Raw genomic sequence first — 10,677 nt, forward strand, 5'->3', positions numbered from 1 at the left:
CCTATCCATCATTCAGGAGTGTGTTTAATCTCCATGTGTTCATGTGGATACTAGGGTTTCTTCCAGTGCAGATTTTAAGCTTTATTGCAATGTGGTATGATATAATGCATGGAATTATTTTAATCTTTTTGTATTTGTTGAGGTTTGTTTTGTGCCCCAGTATATCGTTGATTTTGGAGAAGGTTCCATGAGGTGCTGAATAGAAAGTATATCCTTTGGTGCTTGGGTGGAATATTCAGTAGATATCTGTTAGGTCCATTTGATATATGGTATTGTTTAATTCAGATGTCTGTTAATTCTCCATCCTTTTGATCTATCTAATGGAGACAATGGGGTATTGAAGTCCCCTACTATTAATGAGTTGGGATTAATCTGGGTCTTAAAGTCCTGTAGCACTGCTTTTGTGAAGTTGGGTCTACCAGAGTTTGGTGAATATATATTCATGATTGTAATATCTTTTTGGTTTATTGTTCCTTTGAACGAATGAAGTGGCCTTCTTTGTCTCTTCTGATTAGATTTAGTTTAAAGTTTATTTTATCAGATATTAGAATTGCAATGCCTGCTATTTTCTTAGTACCCTTCGCTTGGTATATATTTTTCCCATCCTTTCTTTAATCAGAATGAAGTAGCCTTCCTCATCTCTTCTGATTAGTTTTAGTTTAAAGTGTATTTTGTCAGATATTAGAATTGCAACGCCTGCTTTTTTCTTAGTACCATTTTCTTGGTATATTTTTTTCCATCTTTTTACCTTAAGGTAGTACTTGTCCTTGAAAGTGAGATGAGTTTCTTGCAGACAACAAAAAGAGGCCAGGCAGGTTTTGTTTCTTCATCCATTCCAACGTCTGTGTCTTTTGACTGGGGAGTTCAGTCCACTGATATTTAAAGTTATTAATGAAAGATGTCTACTGATTCCTGTCATTTTTATTTCTGTTTACATTCTTGGTGTAGCTGTGAATTTCTATAGTTAAACCTTCAGTAAGTTTCTTTCCATAACCCCTTGGGTATAGTTGTTCCCTTCTTCAGCTCTTTGTGTTGCTTCAAGAACCCTCTGAAGGGCTGCTTTTGTGGACATGAATTCTTTCAGCCTATTTATGTTATGGAAGGTTTTTCTTTCCCCTTTGACTATAATAGACATTTTGGCTGGGTAAAGTAATATGGGTTGGCATCGATGGTCATTTAGAACAGGGAATACTTTGGTCCAGGCTCTTCTGGCTTTCATAGTTTGCACTGAAAAGTCAGCTGTAATCCTGATGGGTTTTCCTTTATATGTGACTTGTAGTTTTTCTTTTGCAGCTTTCAGTATTGTCTGTTCTGTACGTTTAGAGTTTTTACTATGATGTGCCATGGAGAGTTTCTCTTCTGGTCCTGTCATCCTGTCTATATGGTGTTCTATATGCTTCTTGTATTTGTATGGGCATGTCTTTAATTTTAGGAATTTTTCTTCTACAATCCTGTTGAAGATCTGGTCCATACCATTATGCTGAGATTCTTCTCCTTCCTGTATGCCTATGATTTGTAAGTTTGGTATTTTTATGGTTTCACACTGAGAGACCTAAGTGACTCCATCTTGGATAAAACCTCCATAGGACTGACCCAGTCCTGGGCCCTGTTCCAAGAAAAACGACAATACTTGGAACGGATAGAGAACAACTCCCCCACCAATGGTCAATTAACCAGGGATAGGAAGGTACTAAAAGTCCAGATATCTTTTCAGATTTCCTAAAGCTAGCAGTTTATGGTTTGGCACCAAGCTGCAACCAAGCAGATGCTTGCCAGCTGAAGACCCCCTACTCCCCTACTTGTTGAACTTGCTGAAATAAACCGATAAAAACCTCTATCTCCAAAAGCAAGGGGTCTCACATCTGAGATCACTGAGTTGGTGACAGAGTGGGCCCAAGCTTAAGCTTGTAACAATAAAAAAACCCTTGTGTGTTTGCATCGGTCGGCTCCTTGGTGGTCTTTGGGGTCTCTTGAACTGGGCACAACATCTTGGGGTCTCCTGCTGGATCCCCAAGACCCCTAGGACCCCTGAACTGGAGGGTTCTTGGCTGGCCAGTAAGAGTTTGTTTGTTTCTAGTTGTACCTGTCTGTGTCTGTCGTAGCTTTTTGTTCTGAGCCTTGAGGCAAACCTGTGAACAGTGTAGTCAGGAGCGGTTGGAGCGGACGCACTAGAGACCATGACCACAGAGGTCTGGAAGACATTCCAGACCTTGGCAGAGGGGACAGAGGGCCCTGGACTCTGTTGATTTCTGTGAAATTACAAGGCAGTTTGCTCCCATGGCATGGCAATTTGCCGCTGTCCTACTGTCAGTTTTTCTTCCACATGAGGGGGGGAATTTGCTACTTGGCCTTCTGTGTGTCTTTCTGCTTCTCTGTTTTGTCTTTGGTTGTCTATTTCTCTGTGACTGAGATGGACACAATGGGACAGACTCCTTCTACACCCCTGGACCTAGTTCTTGCACATTTTGGAGAAGTTAAGACTCAAGCCCATAACCTCTCTGTTGTTGTCAGGAAGAATAAACTAATTACTTTCTGCAGGTCTGAATGGCCCACTTTCAGTGTGGGATGGCCCTCGGAGGGGACCTTTGATCCTGTTGTCATTAACGCAGTTGAGAAAATTATTCTTCAACCACGTGTGGGACATTTGGATCTGAAAATTGAGGTGATAACGGATTCAGAATGGAAAATGACAACCCAGAAACACCTAAACCTGAAACCAAACCATCAGTATCATCACTGTACCCTGTCTTATAGGGTAGCACAGAAGAAGATCTAATTTTTCCTCCCCCTCCTTATCCACCTCCTCCACAGGAGGTACCCCCTCCAGAACCGGCACCCCTGGTACCAGATTCTTCACAGGTACAGGGGGCACTGGCTCAGGGGACTAGGAGTAGAAGGGCAGCAACACTGGAGGGTCCAGACTCTACTGTTCTACCCCTCAGAGTCACCGGCCCTGCAGATGAGGGTGGCAACCAGCCCCATCACTATTGGCCATTCAACACTAGTGACCTTTACAACTGGAGCACCCAGAATGCTCCCTTTTCTGAAAATCCTAAGGAGCTTAGTAATTTATTAGAAACTGTCTTATTCACACACCAACCCACTTGGGATGATTGTCATCAATTATTACTGGTCCTGTTCATCAAAGAGGAAAGGGAACATATCCAACAGAAGCCAGGAAGTTAATTCCTGGCAATACTGGCGTCCCTACTATTGACCCAACATTTATTGATGCTGCCTATCCACTAACCTGGCCTGATTGGGATTATAATGCTGCAGAAGGTAAGGGGAGGCTTCTGGTTTACTGCCAGGCTCTGTTAGCAGGTCTCAAAGCGGCTGCTCGTAGGCCAACTAATTTGGCAAATGTATACGATATTAGTCAGGAACTAAATGAAAGCCCAGTTGCATTCTTGGAGCAATTAATGGATGCCTTCCAGAGGTACACTCCATTATAACCAGAGGCCAAAGATAATTTAGCAGCAGTAGCCATGGCTTTTGTTAACCAGTCAGCTCCGGATATAAAGAAAAACCTCCAAAGAGTGGAGAGACTGGGTGAGAAGAGCTTAAGGGATTTGATAACTGTGGCTGAGAAAGTGTACAATAATAGGGATAGTGCAGAGGAAAAACAGATAAAGGCAAAAAGGAGGCAGAACAAGGACCAGGGAAGGATCCTGCTGGCTGCTACTGTGGATCCAGAGGACCGGCAGAGGCGTCTTAGACAAATAGTGTCAGGGAAAGGAGGTAAGGAAGACTTTCAGAAAAGAGGGAGATCTCAACTAGGGAAAAATCAGTGTGCATATTGTAAAGAAGAAGACCATTGGGCTAGAGAATGCCCCAATAAGAAAGGGCCTGCCAAGGTACTCAACTGTGGGACAGGAGATAGTAACTAGGGGAGATGGGGTTTGGCCCCCCTCCCCAAACATAAGGTAACCCTAAAGTTGGAGGGGAAACCCACCAGTTTTTTGGTGGACACAGGAGCCCAACACTCAGTGCTCCTCAAGTCCGATGATCCCCTGTTAAACAAAGTATCATGGGTCCAGGGGGCTATGGGAATGAAACAATATCCATGGACTACCCAAAGAACAGTGGATTTGGGAATGGGCCGGGTATCCCATTCTTTTATGGTCATACCAGAATGCCCATACCCCTTGCTGGGGCGGGATTTGTTGACAGAATTAGGAGCCCAGATACATTTCTTGTCAGAAGATACTCGAATATTAGACAAATCAGGAGAGCCCGTCCTTGTGTTGACCACTACCTTGATGGATGGATATCATTTATATGAACCCACCCTGACACCAGATTCAGCCATTGAGGCTTGGATGGAGAGGTTCCCCTCAGCCTGGGCCGAAACCGGAGGGTTGGGGTTAGCTAAACATCGGGCTCCAATCTTTGTGGAACTAAAACCAGGCATTGATCCTGCCAGAATTCATCAGTATCCAACATCCTTGGAGGCCTGATTGGGCATCACTCCTCATATCAGGAGGTTATTGGATTCAGGGGTTTTAAGGCCCTGTCAGTCAGCATGGAACACTCCCCTGCTGCCAGTAAAGAAGCCCTGTTCCAATGATTATAGGCCAGTCCAGGATCTGCGGGAAGTGAACAAAAAGGTGATGGACATTCACCCTACAGTGCCTAATCCTTATACTTTATTAAGTGCACTCCCGCCAGAACATCAATGGTATATGGTTATGGATTTAAGAGATGCCTTCTTTAGCCTTTCCTTAGCCCCAAAGAGTCAAGATTATTTTGCCTTTGAGTGGTATGACCCAGACAAAGGACTTAATGGACAATTAATGTGGATTAAGCTTCCCCAAGGGTTCAAAACCTCACCGACCATTTTTGATGAGGCATTACATGAGGATCTGGGTGAATATCAGGTTCAGCATCCCACCTCAGTCTCTTGCAGTATGTGGATGATTTACTTGTGGTGGTAGACAGCCAAGAGGCTTGCATGGATGGCACAGAACGCATGTTGCCGATGTTGGGAAGCCTGGGCTATTGGGCCTCTGCTAAGAAGGCCCAACTATGTGAACAACAAGTCCAATACTTGGGCTATATACTCAAAGAAGGTAAGCGCTGGCTCTCTGATGCCCGAAAAGAAACTGTCCTCAGGATCCCTACCCCAAGGAGCCCACACCAAGTAAGAGAGTTCCTAGGGTCCATCTGGTTCTGCAGGTTTTGGATACTGGGTTTTCCTGAGATTGCTAAGCCCCTATATGAGGCCACTAAGGAAAGGCCAGGAGAATTCTCCTGGACAGAAGCTCACCAACAATCATTTGAGGCATTAAAACTGGCCTTACTGTCTGCCCCTGCCCTCAGGCTACCTGATGTGACTAAACCATTCCATTTGTTTGTGGATGAAAATAAGGGTGTGGCCAAGGGAGTTTTGACCCAACGAATTGGTCCATGGCGCTCTCCTGTAACCTATTTGTCTAAAAAACTGGACCCAGTGGCTGCACGCTGGTCCCCATGTTTCCATATTATTGCTGCGGTAGTGCTACTGGTAAAAGATGCTGACAAACTGACTTTGGGCCAGAATTTGACCATCACCACATGCAATTTAAGGAGTTTTAAAGCAGCCTCCAGACAGATGGCTAAGTAACACCCGTATAACTCATTATCAGGCATTACTTCTTAATCCTGCTAGAATCATCTTCCATGTACGAGTTGCCTTGAATCCCGCCACACTCTTGCCGGACCCAGAATTGGATGTCCCCTTGCATGATTGTACCAGAATCCTGGCCCATGTCCAGGGTACCCGATCAGATTTGAGAGATATCCCGTTATCTGATGCTGAAGTAACCTGGTTCACTGATCCAGTAGCTTTGTCCAGGATGGCAAGAGGAATACAGGGGCGGCTGTAGTATCATTAAGCAGCATCATTTGAGCAGACCCTCTGCCCACTGGCACTTTGGCCCAAAAGGCTGAACTTATTGCCCTAACTAAGGCACTGGTTTGGGAAAGGACAAAAAGCTTAATGTGTATACAGACAGCCGATATGCCTTTGCCACCGTGCACGTTCACAGGGCAATATATCGGGAACAGGGCTTATTAATGGCAGAGGGAAAGACTGTCAAACATAAAGAAGAAATCTTAACATTGTTGAAGGCTCTCTGGCTGCCAAAGAAATTGGCAATTATCCACTGCCAGGTCATCAAAAAGGGGACGATCCGATTTCCCAAGGAAACAATTGAGCAGATCAGGCTGCTAAACAGGCTGCTCTCCAAATTGACTCAATCTTCATCACCACACTAATTGACCCAGGTGACCCAAATCTCCCAGAAAAGCCCAAATACACTGGGGAGGACCTGAAATGGATAAAGGGACTGCCGAGGACCCAATGCCTGGAAGGATGGTGGAGGTCAGCAGAAGGGAAGTTGATCCTCCCGGAAAAATTAGGCAAACAAATGTTGGCAAAAACACACAGTTCTTCCCACATGGCCATCAAGAGGATGCAGGACTTAATTCAACATGCCGAAGTAAAAATCAAGGAGGCTAATTTAAAGATTAAAGACATTGTCAATGGCTGTAAGTCTTGCCAACTCACTAATGCAGTGCCAAATATTAGAAACCCAGGAATCAGACTTCAAGGGAGAAAACCTGGAGCCTATTGGGAAATGGATTTCACTGGGGTAAAACCTGGAAGGACCTCCTCCAGAACCTCATCAATATCGACCTGGTGACTGGGTCTATGTTAAGAGGCATCGGCAAAGATCCTTAGCCACGATGGAAGGGGCCCTATGTCATCCTACTGACCACCCCCACAGCCCCCAAAGTGGATGGTGTAGCATTGTGGATCTACTACACACATGTATGGCCAGCTGACCCTTTCGCCATAGCGGGCTGCGCATCCCCAGCTTCAGGATGGAGAGTTTTAAAGGACCCCAACAATCCACTCAAGCTAAAGCTCACCCGATTTTCAAACTGTTGACTGTATATACTCTGTTCCCCATGATAGCCGCTCCTGCTCTGGGAAGCCTGCGTTAACCTATGAATCTGACTTGGGTCCTCCAAGATGTGATAGGAGGTAATATATTGTTTCAGATCTCTGAAGTAGCGCCTCTGGCTACTTGGTTCCCAACTCTGCACTCCCGTTTAGATGCCTTCTTTGATTTCAATACTAAGGGAGGTGCACATTCTAATGCTCTAACTAACTCCCCAGGCCCATATAGAAAGCCAGGCCAGTTCTATGTTTGCCCAGGGCCTGGAACTCCAAAATATAAGTCCCAGAGAAACAGGTGTGGAGAGGATAGTGCTACTTATTGTGCTTGATGGGGCTGTGAAACAACGGGACACATATTGTGGACCCCTCAGGGAGGAGATCTTATTAAGGTAATGTGGGAGCAACTGATACCCACTAATCCTCATAAAAATGGTAGGCTCAATATTAGTTTTACTGAAGAAGGAAAGAGAGCCACTGGCTGGGAAGCAGGAAAAATTTGGGGAATAAGGCTGTATGTGGGCTGGACTGAACCAGATCCAGGAACTTTATTCTCTATTCGATTTAGAGTAAGAGTTCCTCAGTACCAGACCCATTTGGTCCCTTTGGGACCAGGTGCTGTTTTAAAGGTCACCCCAGAATCAATCTTGTCAATCACAGCGGCCCCCTCAAATAATCGCTATTCTGATAGCCATGACCTTCCTATAGGCAACACTGACCGCTTTGGTCACTAATGGTCCAGACTTACCAGGTACTCAATGATACCAGGCCAGACCTCACCTCATCATACTGGCTATGTTATTCATCAAGGCCACCATACTATGAGGGGATTGCATTAATAGGAAACACCACCCTAGTGCCAGACCAAGGCAGCTGTAGATGGGCTCAGCAGGAAGGAATCAGGCTTACATTACAAGATGTTTCAGGATGAGGACTATGTGTAGTCAAGCCCCCTCATGAGTACACTGCCCTATGCCATCAGACTCTGCCAGTGCTGGCCAATAAGTCGTACTTGATACCACCAGATCAAGGATGGTGGGCATGTACTTCAGGATTAACCCCATGTGTCCATTCTAAAGTTCTTAATCAATCATCATATTTTTGTGTTCTAGTACAACTAGTCCCTAGAATTATTTATCACTCAGACCAGGATATAAATAGGGCCCTGACCAGGTAAGGACTCCTTCACCGTAATCTCCAGGAAAGAGAAGTTGTTACTGTCATCACCCTATCCGTTCTTTTGGGATTGGGACTGGCAGGAGCAGGTACTGGAATTTCAGCCTTGACTTTACAAAGCCAAAACTACCATAGCCTTAGAGCTGCAATAGACGTGGATATCCAGAACTTAGAAAAGTCTATTTCCCATTTACAAGAATCCCTAACCTCCTTGGCAGAAATGGTTCTGCAGAATAGGGGAGGCCTAGACCTGTTGTTCTTGCAGCAGGGAGGCCTCTGTGCTGCCCTTAAGGAAGAGTGTTATTTTTATGTGGCTCACTCTGGGGTCATCAGAGAATCTCTGGCCAAGGTTAGAGAAAGTCTGGCTCAAAGAGAGAGCGAATATAGGGCTAAACAAGGATGGTTTGAATCCTGGTTCAATAGCTCCCCTTGGTTGACCACTTTGATTTCAACCTTACTCAGACCCCTCCTCTTTCTGATTATGCTCTTGACTTTTGGGCCTTGCATAGTAAATAAATTGGTAGCTTTTATAAAAGAGCGGCTGGGAGCTATACAGCTAATGGTAATGCAGACCCACTATCGCTCCCTCCAGAGTCTGGGTGATGAAGAACATGAGATGAGGGAGTGCACATAATTGGGCCCTCAAGCTACTAGTCAGAGGGGGGAATGAGAGACCTAAGTGACTCCATCTTGGATAAAACCTCCATAGGACTGATCCAGTCCTGGGCCCTGTTCCAAGAAAAACCACAATATTTGGAATGGATAGAGAACAACTCCCCTGCCAATGGTCAATTACCCAGGTACAGGAAGGTACTAAAACTCCAGATATCTTTTCAGATTTCCTGAAGCTAGCAGTTTATGGTTTGGCACTGAGATGCATCCAATCAGATGCTTGCCAGGCTGAAGACCCCCTACTCCCCTACTTGCTAAACTTGCTGAAATAAACCTATAAAAACCTCTGTCTCCCAAAGCAAGGGGTCTCACATCTCAGATCCACCAAGTTGGTGACAGACTGGGCCCAAGCTTAAGCTTGCAACAATAAAGAACCCTTGTGTGTTTGCATCAGTCGGCTCCTTGGTGGTCTTTGGGGTCTCTCGAACTGGGCACAACAGCACAATTCTTGCATATTCCATTCTTGTGTTTTCTTAAATTTTTCATAATCTTTGTTTCAGTGGTCTAATTCATCTACTCTGTCTTCCAGTCTTGATAGTCTGTTTTCCATTTCATTCATCCTATTGATGAGGCTTTCTCCTGTCATTTCTAATTGGATTACTGAGTGTTTCACTTCCTTCCTCATTTCAGCCTGAGTATTCTTCAATATTTCTAACTCTTTTCTGAATTCATACAGAAGTTTATCCCTATCTTCCTTCAGCTCTATGATTACCTTGATTGTGTTCTTTACATTCACTGAATTCTTTTATCATATTCATCATTGTTCTTGTATGAGTGTTATGTCTGCATGTAGGTAAGTGCACCCATGTTGTGCAATGCCTGTGGAGGACAGAAGAAGCTGTCCTATCCCCCTGGAACTGACGTTACGGACAGTTGTTAGCTGCTATGTGGGATTTGAACCTGGGTCTTCTGCAAGAACATCCAGTGTTCTTAACCACTGAGCTATCTCTTCAGCCCCTGTTTGTGTGTTCTTTAAATTCACGGCCTTCTTTTGTCATGTTTATAATTTTTGTTTTGAGTTCCATGTCCTGTATTATCTCTAGGGGCTTCTGATAATACTCCTCTAGAGGACTATTGGCACTTGTTGGGGATATATTATTTTGGTTTTTCATGTTGTGAATTTTTCTCTGTGACTTTGACATGTGAATTTCTTTTGTAGTTTCTGATTCTTGTGTGAGACTCAAGCCTTCCTTTGTTGAGTTTAGGGCTGCTTCTTTTTGTAAACTTTATGTGCCCCTTTGGTTTACTTGTTGGGCATGAAAACCCAGTTGGTGTATGCTACAGGTCCTCTTTTGATTTTATGTTGGAGTGGCCAAATTGCTTTTGTCTTCAGGAGTTCCCACAGAGGCCCAAGTCAGCTGAGGATCAGATGCTCTCAGGCTTTCTCCTAAGGTCTGGATCCCTCCAGGAAAGATGCTGCCCTCAGGAATTTGGGAGATGGTCAGGCCTGGGAGCAGGGCCCAGGCAAGATGCTGGTCTCAGGAAGCTGGTGGCTGTGCAGCCCAGGGAAGCAAAGGGAGGTGAAGTGGCACCAGCCCCAGAGGGCTCCTGGGGACTGCAGGGAGGGGTTGGGTTGGTCTGGATGCAAAGGATCAGGAAGCAGTGGGGATTCTGTGTGAAGAGGTCAGTCCAAGGGTCTGGGGTGCCAAAACAAGAAATGGGCCAGTACCCAGGCTAGGAGGAGAGACAGAGAAGGGGAGCTAGGATGGTGAAAGAGGCTGGGGGAGTCAAGGTGTGGTGGGCTCCTCTATACTTACCCAGGGAAAATGCTGGCACCAGGACATCAGAGGCTGTGCAGCCCAGGGAAGCAAAGACTATCATACAGCTTTTTAAAACAAGTTATTATTTTCATTTTATGCTTATCAGTGTATTCCCTGCACATGTGT

General features: G+C 45.0%; 1 protein-coding gene across 1 annotated transcript; it reads left to right on the forward strand.

Annotated features, from left to right (window-relative positions):
* Window positions 1-2,859: 2,859 nt before the first annotated feature.
* LOC115069381 lies at window positions 2,860-4,460 on the forward strand (the record flags this gene model as incomplete). The annotated part of the gene is given in 2 exon segments (XM_029560899.1): window positions 2,860-3,163; window positions 3,166-4,460. Coding segments are annotated over 2 exon segments (1,599 nt in total), but the record flags the coding sequence as incomplete, so codon positions are not given.
* Window positions 4,461-10,677: the final 6,217 nt, after the last annotated feature.

The sequence above is a fragment of the Nannospalax galili genome, unplaced genomic scaffold, assembly GCF_000622305.1.
Source record: "Nannospalax galili isolate Female #2095 unplaced genomic scaffold, S.galili_v1.0 scaffold1693, whole genome shotgun sequence".
NCBI lineage: Eukaryota > Metazoa > Chordata > Mammalia > Rodentia > Spalacidae > Nannospalax > Nannospalax galili.